The 19,832-nt window shown below is 38.9% G+C and overlaps 1 protein-coding gene across 11 annotated transcripts in view; it reads left to right on the top strand.

Moving 5' to 3' along the window:
- The window catches only part of TULP4 (TUB like protein 4), a 179,820-nt gene extending 165,166 nt beyond the window's left edge, over positions 1-14,654 (top strand). For 9 of the 11 annotated variants that reach the window (XM_033936754.1, XM_033936756.1, XM_033936762.1 and 6 more), the window contains one exon: positions 14,118-14,654. In XM_033936754.1, coding sequence (XP_033792645.1) covers positions 14,118-14,234 — 117 coding nt within the window. In that variant the 3' untranslated portion in view covers positions 14,235-14,654. Of the gene's footprint in view, positions 1-2,420; positions 2,545-13,173; positions 13,312-14,117 lie in introns of all 11 variants that reach the window. The other 2 variants (XR_004538729.1, XR_004538730.1) reach the window with 2 other exon arrangements.
- Positions 14,655-19,832: the final 5,178 nt, after the last annotated feature.

Here is a 19,832-nt window from a genome sequence, read left to right as displayed (position 1 = left end):
TGGATCTCCAAAATTGAAGTATCAAGGGACAATAATATAATAAATGATCTAATGTTCCAGGTTCAAGATGACAGTGCCAACATCTATTAGACTTACAACTATCTAATTTCTGTAATCTAACCAGAGTCCAACATGCTCTATGTAACAAGAAAAAACATGTTTGTCTCATAGATGCAGACACTGTACATCTCATCCTCCAAGTCCAGATTTGTGGCCATTGAGACGCAGTAATTTGATGCTTTATCTCAATGCTTCAAATGTCATAAAGACCAGTTTTTGGTTTCTTTTTCAAAAGTCCAGATATTAATTTATACCACTGAGCAGCCTGGTGATCCAGGAAATTCACCTGGAAGCACAGGAACGGCAAACTATACTGATTTTTAAGATTTTTCCAGTCAAGGAACCCCTCCTGAATAGCTTGCTTCAACTGCAACCACCTATAACTTTGAGATTTAGCAATACCAAATTTTTGTTGCAGTCGCGAAAACTCAAGCAGCTTTCCATCTGATACTACATCATCTAAAGTACGTATGTCCGCCTTCAACCAGTACTTCCAGATGACCTTAATTTGAATCTTGGGGTTCAACAAAGGGACTGACAAGTGGATTTATGAATTGGAATATCTGTTAAATTATTAATAAATTTTAATGTCTTCCAAGTGTCCATTAAAATTCTAAATTAAAAGGAAATGGAACCACAAAACATACCCCTTATTTTCATTTATATCTAATAACACCCTTTGATCAATACACGTCCATACCCCTACCATGAAATCCCCCTTCCCCTCCCCCTCTCTCCCCAAAACATTTGACAACTTGTCTTAAGTGTCCGGTGGTCGCATTCACAACCGCCATCTTACATCAAGCAGTCACCACCAGGAGAGGTGCCAAATTTCGTGAGAGTTCACGAGATTACACATGTTTGTCTCATAGATGCTGAAACTGTACATCTTAACCTCCAAGACCAAAGTTGTGGCCATTGAGATGCAGTAATCTGATGCTTAATCTCAATGCTCCAAATGTCTCTAAGCTTTTTGGACCCCTGTTCGTTTACAAAAACTAGATAGCTCTAAGTCTAATAGATGTTGGCATTGTCGTCTTGAGGCTGGGACATTAGATCATCTTTTATTCTATTGTCCATTCATATTATTATTTTGGAAATCAATTTGGCCGCAAATAAATAGGATGTTGGATAATCCAGTAGCCTTGACTTATCATACTATTTTATTCGGCACAGCAATGAGAGCAGAGTCAAATTTCTTCAAACAATAACAAACTTTTATTTATATTGGCTGGGGTAGCAGTACAACAAATAACATACAATTGGAAAAATTATGATAGGTTAAATTATAACTTCTGGTGGAATTCCGTATGCCATATATATAAAATGGAGCGTGCATTAGCAACACAGAGAGGTTATTTTGGTAAGTTTCAGAAGATCTGGGGACCATTAGCAGACTTCTGTAATGAATGATATCATTTTCCCATAATAAATTATTTATAAGGAGGGGAGGTGGGTGGGTATTATTTTAATTTATTTATCTTAAAATATATATGTATTTGTCAATATTTTTATTATACTTGTAATTTGTATTGGGAGGGGAGGGTAGAAGGGTTTTAAATTTTTAGTAATAATTGTTATACATATTATGTAGTACATATCTTTTCTGATCTTATTGTACATGAATTTAGAATGATATAATGTATTTACAGTGATACATGAAAGGAAATCAAATGCATATTTTATGAGATCGTATAACTTTCTATAATATACTTGTTGTAGTATGAAAAATGAATACAAATCTGACTCATGCATATTCATGAGGGATATCTTGAAAACCCAACTGGCTGGGGGTCCCCCAGGATGGGTTTAAGAACCACTGCACTAGATCAAGAAAAGCTGCAAATCAGCAAAATTGAGGGTTAGCCTACATGTCCATAAGACCATCCATATGTTGCTGTTATCCATTAACAGTACTAATTGTGCTAAAATTACAGTAAACTCTTGATTATCTGGACCTTGTTTATCCTGACTTCGGATTTAACGGACTGTGCCCTGGCGACTACAACTCCCAGTTTGCAATGCATCACCCTCTTCAGCTACGCTCTTCAAATGATGCCAGCAACATCTGGTGAAATCTACCCCAGTGCAACATTCAGGGCTGAGCAGAGGAAAAGGGCTTTTCCCGGCATAATTGGCTTTCACAACACACACACATCCCCGGAGGGAAAGAGTTATTCATGGAGGGAGGGATATTCAGATTTTCATGACAATCACATTTAACGGACAACCCTCCCCCCTAGCAGTCCATTAAATCGAGGGTTTTACTGTACAGTAATACTAGTTGTACTACCAATAACTCTGTGAATAACTGTCTTTACTCTAGCTAGAAAGTTTCAATAAATTGCCTTATATTTCAGGACCTTTCTTTGCATCCTTTTTGACCTCTTCTGCTCCCTTTGGAGGCCACTGGTTAAGAATCCCTGATACAGAGAGAGGGAGAAGATACATATACACACATGCATACATACGTACACACCAGAGGTAAAAACTATATAGACATAGCAAGTGCAAAAGAAAAAGGATAAAGTTATTCTATTATTATAAATCAATTAGCAGCATTCTATAATTGTGGAAAAGAATATTACATACCAATTGAATCAAAACGTAAATGTCTGGTATTCTGATATAGATGATAACCACATCTTCAAAATAACAGTGAGGTTTCAATAGAGCAAACCAACTGATAACTCATTTCAGTGTATTCTTAAGATGCTTATTGTAACAGTGATCTCTTGATAGCACATTTTAACGTATTCTTAAATTGCTCTTGAAACAGTACTCTAATATCCAGGATTTAAAACTTTAAACAAAATAATCAATTTATATTTATGATCATCTTATGTGATTACAGTTAGTCTATATAGATTCTAAGCATCTTATTTAAATTTAATCATTAAGATTTTAATATTGAGAGTGCAATAATGTAGACTTGAGTCCATTCTTTTCAAATAATACTATGTAGTTTGATGAAATGGGTTTCTTTAAACATTGCAGCAGTGTCTTTGTAAAAAGTATAAGTGTGTGGAGCTTAACAAACAGTGTAAGCAGTCTTAATTTTTTAATTTTTTCATCTTTGCCAATTTCTTACACATGCACTTAAGGCCTGGCTAGCTGAAACACCGGTGAGCAGAGAGACAAAGGGTTAATCCCCAAGGGAGATGGAAATATTCACAGAAATTGTGCACAAGAATATTTGCCAGCAGGCCTCATTCTCTTTGAACTGTCTTATATTTTTTTTTCTTATGACTGTTAATCTGACTTCTGTTCTGCCTTTTTTCAATCATCATGTTCTTTTAGTACAGGCCATTCTCTTTGATCGGGTCATGGAGTGTAGGCCCAAGGCTATTTAATTAGATTGCTTTGTCTCCTCAGATAAGGTATAACTGTACTGAACATGTGGTCTAGTCTGCCAAAATGATGGTTTGGTGCTTTTTGCCCCCATTCTGAACACCTGGTTTTGCCTCATACATAGCCAAGCCTAATTAATGGTACCACTGAAATTATTTTTGGACAAGGAACAAGCAGACTCCTGTATGTGAACTCATTACAACAAGAAAATGTTATCTTTAGTTAATTATTTTTGCAAAAGTATAATTATGATTCATATGGGAATACTGTCACTTCAAAGATTGAGAAAATTTTATTTCCTTGATCCTGAAGGTCAGGAAGGGCTGATTGGCATTCTCCATTTTAGTCTATGGAAGCAAAAAGACATAAAAATGTCTGCTATTTCTCATGTTCTTTGGGATTTTGGTCAGTGTCCACGGGAGCCCCTGCCGGCCTGACTGAATCCCCATCTTTCTGTGTGTTTGCAACCTTGGAGTGCTCAGTGAAGACATCTCTCTTTTCTTCTTGTTTGTATATGTGCAATTAGGGATTTTCCATTGGGGTTTCCATCTCGATGGAACTCCTAAGCATGTATTTCTTTTCTGTGTGTATGCAATTCTGAATGCTTGTGACTGATGAAGTATCTCTATTTTTCTTTCTGTGTGTGTGTGTGTGTGTGTGTGTGCTTGCTGACAACTATCATGTTATGTCTCATAGAACTGTCTTTAGGTAATGTGCATCTACTTCATCTAATTATTCCTTAGTTCTGTAATTTCGATCTCTCTCATGCTCACTGTAAGGTCTTAATCTCTTTGGGTCTGATTCTCCAAAGTGCGTCCCGATTTTAGGCAGCTGTAGGCGTCCTACAGCTGTTTAATCAGCCAATCGGGATGCACGTTTAAAAAAAAAAAATGTTCCCCAGGCAGGCCGCCTATATTGAAGGCGAGGCCCGCAAGTCACCTAGGCCCTGATTCTGTATAGGACGCCCGGGAGAGGCGTCCTATTCAGAATCGGCCTACACTAAACCCCGATTCTGTAACCGGCGTCCATGTTACAGATGCTGTTTAGAGAATCGGGTTAGATTAGACACGGCCCGCTACACTTATCGCGGCAAGGGATCTCTCTGCCGCTATAAGTATAGCGGGCCGCGGCCTGTCCGATCGCTGGCAGGAAGGGTGCCCAATCCCTCCTGCCCGAAGACGCACCCTCCCCCCCCGACAATATCGATCGCTGGCAGGAGGGTGCTCAATCCCTCCTGCCCGAAGACGCACCCTCCCCCCCCCCGGCGCTAACAACCCCTAAACCTCCACCCCACCAAACTAACCTGTTCTTACGGCCAGATGGGTCTTGCCTGTCCAGCCGGCAGGCATGCCTAGTCGAAATGAGGCGGGCCCGCCCCTTCCCGGCCCATCCCGCCGAAGTCTAAGGCCTGATTGGCCCAGGTTCTAGAAGCCTGGACCAATCAGGCCTTAGGCATAGCGGGTCTGCCCATCCCCACTAAGTCTAAGGTCTGATTGGCCAATCAGGCCTTAGATTAAGTGGGGATGGGCGGACCCGCTATGCCTAAGGCCTGATTGGTCCAGGCTTCTAGAGCCTGGGCCAATCAGGCCTTAGACTTCGGCGGGATGGGCCGGGAAGGGGCGGGCCCGCCTCATTTCGACCAGGCGTGCCTGCCGGCTGGACGGGCAAGACTCATCTGGCTGTAAAAACAGTTTTTTAAGGCGCTCAGAGATATGAAACTCCGAAGGGAAGGCTGAAAATCAACAAAGCCAATGATATGAAATCAAGATTCCAGGAAAGGGGCTATCCTCCTTCAGTAATTCATAAAGCATATAAAAGAGCATTATACGCTAACAGATCGCTACTTTTGAACTCACCTTCTAGACAAGAGGAACAGACATTAGTTTGTGTTCTCCCATATTCCATCTTGGCGTTTCAAATCAAGCACATTATTAAGCAACATTGTAATATTATGCAATATCATCAAGAATTCTAGGATATGCCTAGATTTGCATTCTCTATACAACAAAACTTGAAACAGCGGTTAGTGCATTCACAGTTTCTTAGAGAAGATGTACGTACTAGGACACCAGGGGTACACAGCCCCTGTGGACACTGCAAAATGTGTGCACACAGTGTTATATTGCAACAAATGCATTTGAATATTATATCCTCACACAATTGTCCTGCAATTGATTGTAATTCTCAGCAAATTGTTTACATAATCCAATGTTCGTGCAAACAGTACTATGTAGGATACATAACCCGCAGTATAAAAACTAGGATAGGGAAACACATAAGTGGAATTCGATCTAGTATTTGGGAAGCCCCACTGGTCTCTCACTGGCTCGAGCAGAGACATGATTTAACTGCTCTTCAATACTCTGTTTTGGACACAGTAGTTACAACTAGAGGAGGCAATATTGCACACATCCTTTGGAAAAAAGAGCAGAAATGGATTTATACACGCAACACGTTGCATCCGCATGGACTTAATAATGAAATTGATTGGCTGGCGTTCCTCTGATTTACTCATCATTTGTCATCTTTCATTTTTATTTTTACCTCTTATTTTGCATATTGGTTTTTACAACAATATCTATATTATACAGGTAAATATACGTTGGCCATGTCTTTTTCAGCCTCATGTTTCTTTTTTTTCCCAATTCTTTATTATTTTCAAAACTTACAATAAGTGTAACATTAAATACCACATTTTATACATCAATGACACACTTAATATTCCATTAATATCCATTTCAGAATTAGTCCCCCCCTAAACAATCACAATGCCCATCACATAAAATTTCTATAATGAACCCCAATATGTCTAAATTCATTAATCTATCAGACCCCCAACCTCCCCCCTCCTGGATGTGCATGTTATAGGGAAAAACAATAATTAAGCATTACAATATTTTGCTAATGGCTCCCAAATCTCCTGAAATTTCTTAAAATTCCTTTTCTGAATGGCTAATATTCTTTCCATTTTATACACATGACACAATGAATTCCACCAAAAATTATAATTAAGCCTCGTCCAATTCTTCCAATTGCTCGTAATTTGTTGTATGACAACGCATGTCATTGTTAATAAAAACCTGTTGTTTTTAGATGATATTTGACTTTTAGCTCTCATTGACATACCAAAAAGCCACAGTATCATAGGATAATGCCACTGGATTTTCTAACAAGCTATTTATTTGGCCCCATATTGATTTCCAAAAAGCCAAAATAAATGGACAATAGAACAATAAATGATCTAAAGTCCCTGCTTCGAGATAACAATTTATTAGACTTAGAGCTAGCTAGCTCTATGTAACAGAAAAAAACAAGTTTATCTCATAGATGCCGACATTGTACATCTCAGCCTCCAAGTCCAGATTCGTGGCCATTGAGATGCAGGAATTTGGTGCTTAATCTCAATACTCCAAATGTCCCTAAGACCAGTTTTTGGTTTCTTATTTATAAATCCAGCTAACAATTTATACCACTGTGCGGCCTGGTGTCCCAGGAAGTCTACCTGAAAGCATAAGAATTCCAAACTATATTGATTATTTAAATTTTCCATTCAGGGAACCCTACCTGAATGGCCTGCTTCAGTTGCAACCATCTATAACTTTGTGATTTATTAAGTCCAAATTTATGTTGCAACTGTGAAAAGTCAAACAGCTAACCATTAGATATAACATCCTCTAAAGTACGTATTCCTGCTATCATCCAATGCTTCCAGATGGCCTTAAATCCGCCAATTTGAATCTTGCAGTTTAGCCAAATACTGTAGTTTGATTTGTTGATTTGTGAATTGGAATAGGTGTTAAATTATTGACATATCGTACGTTTTCCACGTATCTAGTATTCTTTTTTCTTTATATAATCTAGGCCAGGGGTAGGGAACTCCAGTCCTCAAGAGCCGTATTCCAGTCGGGTTTTCAGGATTTCCCCAATGAATATGCATGAGATCTATCTGCATGCACTGCTTTCAATGCATATTCATTGGGGAAATCCTGAAAACCCGACTGGAATATGGCTCTCGAGGACCGGAGTTCCCTACCCCTGATCTAGGCATTTTGATACTGAGAACATAGCATAATCGCAGAGGAAACATGAGTCGCCATTCCAACCATAACCAATCTGGGATATTTTCAATGAGCTCTGGGAGGACCCAATACATACCTTGGCACAAAATATAGGCTTGATGATGCCTATAAAAATTGGGAAAATTTACCCCTCCGTCCATAATTGTTTTTTGTAAAGATACTAAAGCAACTCTAGGAGTTTTACCCAGCCAAATAGATTTTGTAAGAATACTATTTAACTTTTTATAGAAGGACCCCTTAAAGAAAACTGGTAACATACCCATTTGATAACAAACCACAGGCAATATCATAATTTTAATAGTTTGGACTCTCCCCCACCAAGAAAGTAAAGGATTCCATTGCTCACACATTTGTTACCTTCTGTAATAAAACTTTTTCATTCACTTGCATTGTTTCATCCAATGTGTTTTTTATTCAAATGCCTAAATATTTTATTCCATCTTCTTTCCATAGGAGAATTTTTCAAATAATCCTTTTGTGCAATGGACATTAGTAGGAAGAACTTCTGATTTACTCCAATTTATTTTGTATCCTGAAAATTTTCCAAATTTCTCTATTACATCAAGTAAGCATGGAATGGTTGTATCAGGATTCCACAAATGAAGTAGTATATCATCTGCATATGCAGAGACCTTATATTCCCGATCTGAATAAGGAATACCCCGTATCTCCGTCGTTTGCTGAATAGCTAATAGCAAGGCTTCTAATACAATATCAAAAAGCAAATGAGACATGGGACATCCCTGTCTAACTCCCCTCCGCAAACTAAAACATTCAGAGAGATTATTATTAATATACAGTCTAGCAAAAGGGGAACTATACAAGGATTTAATCATTTGTATAAATCCTGAACCTATTCCAAACCAATCCATTGCTTGATACATGAAGGTCCATTCCACCCGATCAAAAAGCTTTTTCTGCATCTAAGGATACAGAGAAGTCTGGATCTTTCATGGCTTTTGTTAAATTTAACATATGAAAAGCCAGTCTGGTGTTGTTGGTGGAATATCTCTGAGCAACAAATACTGTTTGGTGCATACCAATAATAAAAGGGCGAGCCTTAGCCAAGCGCAAAGCCAATGTCTTAGCTAGAAGTTTGCCATCTACATTGATTAAAGAAATAGGCCTGTAATTTTAAACCAAAGTGGGATCTTTATTTGGCTTCGGCAAGACTATAGTAACAGATTCAGCCATAGTACCTGTAATGCAACCATTATTCAATTGGATCTGATATAAATTTAATAAATGAACTAAAAGGGCATTTTGAAATTTTTAATAAAACTCTACAGTGAAACCATCTCCACCTGGAGCGGATCCAGCTCTAAGGGACTTCAACGCTGATTGCAACTCTTTTAATTATATAGGCGCCTCTAAGCTTCTTTTTATATGATCAGGAATTTTTGGACCACTAATTAATTTTAAAAACTCTGAATCATCTTTTTCTTTATCTGAATAAGGCTCGGAAGAATACAAAGCTTTATAAAAACTTAAGAACTGTTTTAAAATAGGTCCAATTTGAGAATGGGAATCACCCTTTTCATTTTTTATTGCAATAATTTTTGTTCTTCTTTTCTTTGCTTTAAGATAATTTGCCAATAATCTTCCAGCCAATACATGGTCTGTTGAGAAAACAAATCTTTCCTTGCAAATTGTGAAGAAATCTCATTATATTTACATTTTAGTTTTAAAAGAGCCTGTAGAGTAGTTTGTTCCCATTTTTTCAACCAATTTTGACTCTAAAACCTTAATTTCCTTTTCCAAATTATAAAATTGTTTTTTAAGCTGTTTCCTAACATATGCTGAATATGATATAATTTGACCTCTCATAGTGGCCTTAAACGCATCCCATAAAGTTACCACTGAGATTTCTTGTGTCTAGTTAATTTGGAAAAATTCATTCATTTTTAATTGGAATTCTTCAAGAAAATTTGAATCCTCTAACAATGCATTATCAAATCTCCATAATGATCTACCATTTACCTGTTCAGGAAGGTTAAATTCAATCCACACCCCTCCATGATCAGACAAAATAATTTGATCTATGGAGGCTTGTGTTACTTGCTGTGTTAACTGACTTGAAACAAAAATATAATCTATTCTTGAAAAGGATTTGTGAACCTGAGAACAAAAAGAAAATTCCCGTTCATTAAAATGAAGTATCTGCCATATCTTTTAAATCACAAGATTGTACCAAATTATCTAAACCTAATGATTTCATAATTTTATTAGGTTTTTTATCCATCAATGGATCCATAACAGCGTTAAAATCCCCTGCCACTACTAATTTAGAAGTAGCCAGTGGTAGTATCAAATGTTGCAGAGTTTTAAAAAAATTCACTTTGCTTCGAATTTGGGGCATATACATTAAATAGTGCCAACATAGTATTTCCCAGGCTCATTTCTACATGTACCCATCTTCCTAAAGGAGTCCTGCGTGCTTGTACGTGGTGAGTGTGTTGTCGGGGCAGCATCTGACTTAGGAGAGGAGAGAGGTGAAGTCGCACATGCTCATTCAGGATGGCGGCCGGTTTAGATGGGATCCGGGAGAGCACTGGTGGACGGCAGAGGCATCGCTGAAACAGGAGGGCAGCCGCATGGGGACCCCGAGGCAAGGAAGGCACCACTTTCGAATCGCTGTGAAGCACTCGCAGGCAGGTACTCACCCCTGGGCCACCATTGCCGAGTGCTCGTTTATCGAGGCAGTGCTCGGTTTATGAGACAAAAGTTTGCTGAGTGTTTGCTCGTCTTGCAAAACACTCGCAAACCGGTGCACTCGTAAACCGAGGTACCACTGTATATAAAATACATCAACAAATAAGTTTATAGAATATTCTTTCCCCATTAATTGTCCCCTTTTCACTCTATCTATATCCTCCCATGCTCACCCACCCATTTTAAATAACTTCAACTCAATCCCCAGATTTATAATTTATCATTTAACTTTTATCAAGGATATTTGTTTAAATAATACATATTAAGTTCAATCTAACTTAAATTAGAAAATAGGTCCTAAATTCATATTCAATAAATAAAAAATATCTTCCATATAAAATTACGTATCAGTCTATATATTTTCTTCTTTGAATTTCATCACATTTTCTTTTTTTTCTTTAATCCTCTCTATTTAATAACCAATACATCTAATGTAAATTCATTTTTATTACTATAGATGAATTAAAAACACATATGACCATTGTTAATACTATATTCTCAATCAAACCTTAACCACTAACTAAAAATTAGTCCATGTATTGTATGGCATTCAAGTCATAACATTGACCTTGAATCAATTCATATTTTCTTGTATACATTAAAATCCTTCTCAATATAATCCATTTTAGTCTTCATAAAAAACTTTAGAAACCTAAGAGAGAGTTCCCTTCTCCAGTAAACAATTAATATTTCCTAAATATAGAAGATTAAAAAAAATTTTTCCTCTCTCTATCATCTTATATATGATTATTTTTTTTATCTTCTCCTTAAACTACATGCTGTCAGTATTTAATTTCTTTGACGATTTTGACTGAGTCATACTATCACATCAATTCTGGATTTCCTTTTATGTTATGTTATGGCCGTTCCAAAATGAAGAAACATTGTCTCTCTTCTTTTACCAATTTAACTGTTATAATGTCAATTTCAATATTTGTTGAGTTCAATATGCTGATGCATCTTGGGTACATTTTGTACACAGGGTGTAGACTCCAACAGATCTTTCCTGTCGTTATTCTGTACTTCTTCCTTTGCTTCTTTATCATTAGGCATTATGTCTGATACATTTAAGATATCCTCTTCCTGCTAAATTTGATACTTTCAGAACATGAATATCTTTTCATTAAGGAATGGACTAGAGCAGGGGTGTCAGAGTCCCTCCTCGAGGGCCGCAATCCAGTCGGGTTTTCAGGATTTCCTCAATGAATATACACTGAAAGCAGTGCATGCAAATAGATCTCATGCATATTCATTGGGGAAATCCTGAAAACCCGACTGGATTGCAGCCCTCGAGGACAGACTTCGACACCTGTGGACTAGAGAGTCTGCTGGTTAGGTCTCTTTTTTTCCTCTTTCCATGTTCAGATTGTTAAATATTATTGTTTTCATCCATTTTCTTTTTCTGTCCTATTGTTAGATATTGGGTGTTTTTTTTCCTTTTTCCTTCTTTAAAGTCCATCCGCTCTTTAAGTTAACTTGTCCAAAAAAACCCATAAATATTGTAAAGTCTAGGTTGTTAAATTAAATCCATTTAAATAGACATTGGCTCAGAATTTGACAAGAAGTCCTTTAACTTTTCCGGATCTTCAAAATATAAGGACTTGCTTCCACTTGTCACTCTCATTTTTGCGGAGTAGTACAAGCCATATGTGATCCCCTTTTCTTTCATTTGAGGCCTTAACACAGGGGTAGGGAACTCCGGTCCTCAAGAGCCATATTCCAGTCGGGTTTTCAGGATTTCCTCAATGAATATGAATGAGATCTATTTGCATGCACTGCTTTCAATGCATATTCATTGGGGAAATCCTGAAAACCCAACTGGAATACAGCTCTCGAGGACCGGAGTTCCCTACCCCTGCCATAACATGAGGAACTGTTTTTGTGTGTTCACTGTGTTTGTAGTGAAACCTGGCACGAACAGCAACTTGGATCCCTTATAATTTAAGTTTCTATCAGCTTTTGCCAAGTTTAATATCTCTAAGGCCTGCTGGAATCTTAATAGCTTGAAGATCAAAGGCCTTGGTCTCACTTGGCTTGCTGACCATTTTAATGGAATCCTGTGTGCTCGTTCTATTTCTAGGGGATGTTTTGAATTTAACTGCAATAATTTTGGCAAAAGGTTTTCTAAAAATTGGATAGCATTTCCCCCTTCCAAACCTTCAGCTAATCCAATAATTTTCACATTCTTTCTTCTTCCTCTATTTTCGTAGTCCTCAAGTTGTTTCTTCAACTCCTTAACAGTTAGACTGTCATCTTTACATCACAACTCGTTGAGTGCCATCTGCTCCATTTTGTTTTCTAAGATCGTCATTCTCTTATTAGCTACTTCCATTTGCCGGTTTAAGTTCAGTACTTCTTCCTTCACTTCAGTTATACTATTTGCGTTGTGTTGAAGCATTTGTTTTATGCACCGCAATTCAGCCATTATTTCATTTTTGTCTTAACACGTCTGTTACGTCTCCCGGAAGAGGCACTTTCAACAGCGGCATCTGATCATATTTTAGATGCTTCGCCGTCCCTCCTGCCGCGAAAGCTGTTTCGATCTTAGCTTGCCGCGTATTAGCCATGATACACAAATTGTTACCAGAACTTCGGGGAAGAAAAAAGCCGAAAGATACTATTTAAATTTCTTGTCTGTTGCCTGGGTTAGAGGAGCGCTGCGGTTACTCCTCTATCTTGTGCACCGCCAAGCCACGTCCCCCCCAGCCTCATGTTTCAGATTTAACGTCATCACGTTGTGACGTATGAGTGGAGTCTCCTCCCACATCTTTTTTAAAAATCGTAGTAGCAGACAGCGTTCCACTGTCAGTTGGAATCTTCAGAGCTTGTTCCGATATCCAGCAGTGGTATGTATCGTAATTTTGTGCTAACCTCTCCATGGCGGGCCTTATGTATGACTATAATACAGCATTGATAGTGTGAAAATGAAGGTTTAGTTCACACTTAACATGATACATTTTTTCATTTTTAGATGCGACTGCGTATCATGAAGATAATAGAGTCTTTACACTTTACAGCACTAAGCACTTTTAACAACTACTATCAGGTCTCCTGAGGCAGAGTTCGAAACAGGGCCACATTGGAACCCCTTAAAATCCATTTAAGCTAAGTGAGAAGTGTATTTCATCTAACCTATTCAGTGATTTTTGCATCTTATATTTTGACATATGAAGAGAAAATTTTTTTTTTCTCAGCATCTTTGAACAACCATAAATCTTACAATTTATACAATCTAACATCAAGTCTTAGAAAGTGATCTATGATACAAGAGATTGCAATGACTGGAAGGTGAATTCCCACTAAAGGGTGGCTTCCCTTTGGAGTTTCATATCTCTGAGCGCCTTAAAAATACAATTGATCACTTTCTATAGATACGTTCTTTAAATAGGAGTCAGTTCATAGTGTTGCATATAAAAGTCTTTAGATAAAGGCATTTTTTGCAGACTCTTCTCTTGCTAGTGTGTGTTTCAGCATGCTGTGGATTAGGGATAATCTTCAAAATTTTACTTGTGCAAATATCTTTCACCTTTTTTTCTGTAATGTGTGGTTCTAGTTTGCAATACATAAACTGCATTATAAGATGTATGATATTCTCTCTTTGTATGTATGTGAGACAGATGCTTCTGGAAATAAAATATTTTCAGAGAGAAAAGGTATTGGGTAATTCCTGAGCTCAGATATGTGTTAGGCGTGGCTGGCATGTGTGAATGATATCTTGGGCACTGTGAGAGTGTAATGGTAGTAAGGGGGCAAGGGATCTTGGGTGTGGCCTCTTTCAAAAGGAAGTATGAGCTTGTACTTGTTTATTGGCGATTATTATAGTAGTATTTTGAGCAGTTCAGTTCTTGTTTCCTCATTATGGGTTTTATGTTTTAACTTCTCTGTTTCTTTCCTGTCACCCTCTGACTTTTCCAGGTAATGCAGTTTGGAAGGATTGATGGCAATGCTTACATTTTGGACTTTCAGTATCCGTTCTCTGCAGTCCAGGCATTTGCCGTTGCTTTGGCCAATGTAACTCAGCGCTTGAAGTGAAAGTGTTTTGACTGAATCAAGGACCCTCGCTTTGCAGGAGATGAAAGAAAACCTCCAGTGGGACCTGTGGAAAACAGAATCGGAGCAAGAAATAAAACTGGAAATGTTAATGGTTGCCTGGAAGAAGACTTAGACTTATTCTTAGTTTTATTTTGTTTAAAACATGCAGTGCTGCAGGAGTTGTAAAGAGGATATGGGATTTTCAGTATTATGATTGGGAGTTGGTTGGGCAGGTTGATATTTGGGTTTGTGGCAGTAGTTCAGCTGTTTGCAGCAGTAGCTAAGTGAGGCAAAAAAAAGACTATCCTTTTTGGATAAGACTGCCTTATCCATCATGTTCTTTTTAAACCTGAAACAGTACCTGCTCTGTTGTTTCTCTCCTCTCTCTCATACTTATATTTATTATTTTTATAGCACTGCTGAACGAATGCAGCATTGTACAGTGGTGATAAATATTCAGGTACCATATGTCTTTGCCCAAAAGAGCTTACATTCTAAGTGAGTACCTGCAGAATGGGAGATAAAGGAGTTGTCCAAGGTCAAAGTGGCAGGAATTGAACCTTGTCTTCGCTGATCCTCAGCCCAAGCAATCGCTAGATCACTGGCTCTCAGTACAGTTTGTAATACCAGAAACTCGATAAGAGTAGGGGGGGAGGTCTAATTCATGAAAAGCTTTACATTTCTCTTTTCAGAGGAAAGCTAGGCATTGCAGGTACTGTGGGAGTTTTCAAAAGATGAGCATTTAATTTATAAGTATTGATGTCTTGAGAAAAACAGTAAGTGATCACAAAACTTGTTACCTAAAAGTAGTAAATGTATTGTCTTTTGTGTGGTTTTCTGTTAGGTGGAAATATTTTATAGGATGCTAGACTGGGGAAGGGAGAAGATAGATGAAATGCTGTATGTTTTTGGTTTGGGAGTACTTCATTGTATACTTCCCAGCTTGTTGGTTTTTGTGTGTAGTAATACACAGTGCTGAGATACACGGGGGACATCGGCGGATGGCAGACTGACTGCACTAGGAGGCTAGATGACTCCTGCCATGCATGCAACCCTGTATCAGGGCTTTCTCTACTGACAAAAATAAGAGGGGGCATTTTCCGATAATAAGCTCCACTTTGCAACTGCATAAGATTCACTTTGAACAAATAATTTCAAGGATGACCTGCTGATGGACTCTTCTGCCACTGCTTCACACTCCAGTGGACAGAGTATAATTTTGAGTGGTTACCTCTACAAGAAATGAGAACAGGAGGCACAATTCACTTGAATCACGGCGTGTGGACTGTCTAGAATTGGGTTGGTGGAGAACTATTTATTTTATCACGTGTTCTTTGTCTCTGCACATTTATCTTACTTGAATCTGACATCTGTATTCTTGTAATTCATTTTTATTTGGAGCCCAAATTCTTAAAATGAAATAGTGTGAACCCACAAATTGAGAGAAAAATGCCGTCATGAAGGTGTTTTTTTGTTTAGGCATTGTCTGACTGGCTTTGTACAGCTCGAAGAATATTGAACATGATTGTAACACACACATTTAACATGCTTGTCTGCATGCAGCCCACCACTAAGTCTCAAGGTGCTGGGGGATGTTTTGCAGAATTCAGTTAGTACAGGGCTCAACAAATCCTGAATGATAGTTACTATGCTGCCTAGAAATTGCATCTTGGTGAGGAGGCTGAATCTTTTTTATTCTACTGCTGTGTTACCTGAAAAAGCTTCTTTCTTGCACAGTGATAGGGCTCTAAGTCTGTATATAGTTGAGCTGTGTGGTGCAGGAAGTTAGGGAAGTCCTGTGAGACTTCCCAAACACCCTGCCTGTACAGCTCAAGTATATATAGAGAGAGAGCATAATCACCATGCAGGAGAGAGAAGCTGTTTTAGGCAGATGAGCAGAGAGAATGCAGATGAAGGCTGGCTGGGGGCACAGGAGAGATGAGAGGAAGGCTGGAGAGGGAGACTAGGGGCATGAGAGAGGGAGGGAAACTAGGGAAAGGCTGAAGAGAGGCACAGGAGAGACGGGGGGAAGGCTGGAGAGAGGCATGAGAGAAAAAGCTGGGGGAAGGCTGGATAGGGGCATGAGAGAGACAGACTGAGTGAAAGTTGTGGGGGAGATATGAAAGAGAAACTGGGGGAAGGCTGTGGGAAAGAGGAGTATGAAAGAGAAACTGATGGGGAACCAGGCTTTGATGGTAAGTGAAACAGAGGCAAGGGTGCTGTCATACAGATGACCTTCAAACACAAACCAGTATCATAAAATCATTTTTCTTTTTTATCTTATTCTAAGGTCTTCAGAAGTGCCAGTATTAGCCAAGTGTTTTCAATGGCTAAAAATACTTGTGGGGCATTGGCCTCCTCATTAGACCCGTTAATTTCATGTGTTATCAATTTTGCTGAAGACCTTAGAATAAGATAAAGAAAAAATGATTTTATGATACTGGTTTGTGTTTGAAGGTACAAATTAATTTCAGTATCTTACAATTGGTTGCAAGTTAATACGGTCATACAGCTGCCAGCATGCTTTGGGAAAGGAGACTATTGTCTAATGCAGTTGATGAGCAGAGGCAACTTAAAGTACTGATTTACTAAAGTTTCTTTGCTCACGAGCACAAAATAGGAAAAAAAATCTTAGGCAATTGCTAAAGAAGCTACTGCTAATTTGGGAGGGGATTCCACCTCCCCCCCTTCCAGTCTTCACTGGGGCAGTGTTGGAAAGGAGACTTGAGAAAGGTCTTAGACACTGGCTCCTAGCTTTAATGAAAACTTGTCAAGGCCTGAATTAGTAAGAACATAAATTTATCTTGTCAGAAAAATACACTCTACTGCCCAGTTTTGTCCAAAATTGTTAAAGCAATATGCTATATTTTTTGACCTTTATATTTACATCTCTCTCTTTAGTCAAGGAAATGCTCAAAAGCTTTCCTTGCCAGTAAGACTTGTTAAGGCAGTTGTACTGGTACATAAGCTATCCTGCCGATGTTCAAAAGAGTTCTCTGTGGATGTTACCGATCCTCTTGGCAGTCAACGAGAGCCCTATGCAAATGTATTAGTATTTAAATTAGCTCTCCTTGCGATGCACAAAAGAGAATGCTGCTACCCCCCCATGCCCCCACCCCTTTTAGGATCATAATTTTCCTGCAGTTCTGGAGCTGCTGGTAACTGTGGTGCCTGTGTTGTGGAAGACACACGCACAACAGCAGTGCCCATTTAAAAAAAACAACAACATTTCTAGGGCTGTCGGGAAAAGCAGGGGCTGCTGTCTTAGCTGCAAATGGCCTTTTTTTAAATGGGCACAGCTGTTGTGTCTGTGTTGCTGCGGCCTTCTTAAAAACTCATTGTGGCTCCATAGCTAGCAGGAGAAGCAATGAATCAGCTGATCCTACTTTCCTCTCTGCCAGAGCTGCCATCAGGGAGAACAGCATCTGCAGCCAGGAAGAGAAGCTGTGCCTAGCGATTACTCTTCTGAGCAAGTGCCAAGCATAGTTCCTCCCCCTTTTACTCGGGCTCTGCTACATATAATTTGTATGCTATTGTGCTGAGCATGACCCGATGAAGAGCTTTAAGCATGGGGGCCTCTTAATCTGTATCATCCCCCTTTCCCTCCCCTCCCCGGTAGGTCCCTGCACAACTGCCTTTCTGTCTTACTGAAAGTCCTGCTGTGTGATAGGAACACTAAAAACTGTGTAGAGAATTGATGGGCACACAAGAAATCGGTAGCACCCCCCCCCCCCCCCCCGAAAAAAAAAAAAAAACACAAACCAGGAGTAGATGCAGGTAAAAGAACTACACACATTATTGTGGCCATATTTGAAAAACATTTATTTAACTTTACAGAAAAAGAATTATTCTACCACCCGATCTTACTGAGTAACTTCTCTACCTTCATGTTGTGACCTTGTTGTTTAACATCTAAACAAAATCCAAGCAAAGTGGCCACTAGCAGTGGTGTAAAGATGAGTGGTGCCTCCCTCTTCCCCCCCCCCAAGCTTCCCTTTCCCTATACCTTTTAAACTTCTCCGGTGTGAGCAGCATGCTGCCCACATCGGTGTTGGCTTGCCTTTAATGTCACTTCCTAGGTGTGGGTTCTGGAAGTGATTAGGGTGCCAAAAAGGTATGGGGGAAGGTAATGGGTGTGTGCGGCAAGGAGATTAGCAGGGGTTAGGTGGAGAGGAGGAGGGGTGCTGCTGCACCCTTAGGAAGACCATGCCTGGGGTGGACTGCACCCCCCTCCCCCTTACTATGCTACTGGCCACTATTGTTTAAGGCTGAAGAAATGAAAAAAAGGAAACTTCATACTGGCAGCACATTGCCTGGGCTGAAAGGGTATTCAGCCTACCCTTGGCACTAAGGCTAATGATAGTGGTGATGAGACTGCAGAATCTTCACATGATCCCCAGTGTAGGTATGGAGCATGGTGAACCTGTTCATGGATTACTATATCAAAAGATACAGAAGTAAAAATTTTTTTTAATATCTTTATTTTAAAGCCAAAAATAAGTGCAACATATTATACAGACATGTTATACTTTAACAGCACTTAAATTCTATCAAATTATATTTTGTGACAAACATATATCATCCCCCCTTTCTACATATCCAACAATTGCACTCAAAATAAAAGTATCTCCCCATCCCCTTCCCACCCACTCACCCTGGACGTGTATGATCAAGGCAAAATCAACAATCACTCCTTACAGAATTTTGTCAATGGCTCCCAAACATCCATAAATTTCCTATAATGGCCGTGTTCTATGGCCATCATACATTACATTTTAAAAGTGTGGCATAGAGAATCCCACCAGAAAGAATAATTTAACTGATCCCAGTTTTTCCAGTTCCTCTAAATAAGTTGTATGGCAACCCCTGTTATAACAAAGAGAAGTTTATTATTATGGGAAGATATTTGGCTTTTAACCCTCATTAACGTGCCAAATAGCATAGTATCGTACATCAATGCAACTGGATTTTCCAATAATTTATTCACTTGACCCCAAATGGATCTCCAAAATTTAAGTATCAAGGGACAATAGAACAGTAGATGATCCAATGACCCCACATCGAGATGACAGTGCCAGCATCTATTAGACTTACAACTATCCAATTTCTGTAAACGAACAGGGGTCCAAAAAGATCTATGTAACAAGTAAAACCATGTTTGTCTCATAGATGCAGATGCCATACATCTCATTCTCCAAGTCCAGATTTGTGGCCATTGAGATGCAGAAATTTGCTGTTTTATCGCAATGCTCCAAATGCCATGAAGATCAGTCTTTGGTTTCTTATTCAAAAATTCAGATATTAATTTGTACCACTGAGCGGCCTGATGTCCCAAGAAATCTGTCTGGAAGCATAGGACTGGCAAACTATACTGATTTTTAAGATTTTGCCAATCAGGGAACCCCTTCTGAATGGCTTGCTTCAACTGCAACCACCTATAATTTTGAGACTTAGCTATACCAAATGTTTGTTGAAGTCATGAAAAGTCGAGCAACTTTCCATCTGATACTACATCATCCAGAGTATGTATGTCTGCCTTCATCCAATGCTTCCAGATGACCTTAAACCTGCCAATTTGAATCTTGGAGTTCAGGCAAA

Source organism: Geotrypetes seraphini, chromosome 3 (genome assembly GCF_902459505.1).
Source record: "Geotrypetes seraphini chromosome 3, aGeoSer1.1, whole genome shotgun sequence".
Classification (NCBI taxonomy): Eukaryota; Metazoa; Chordata; class Amphibia; order Gymnophiona; family Dermophiidae; genus Geotrypetes; species Geotrypetes seraphini.
The sequence above is the reverse complement of the archived record's forward strand: the minus strand, read 5'-3'. Positions and strand labels throughout refer to the sequence as shown.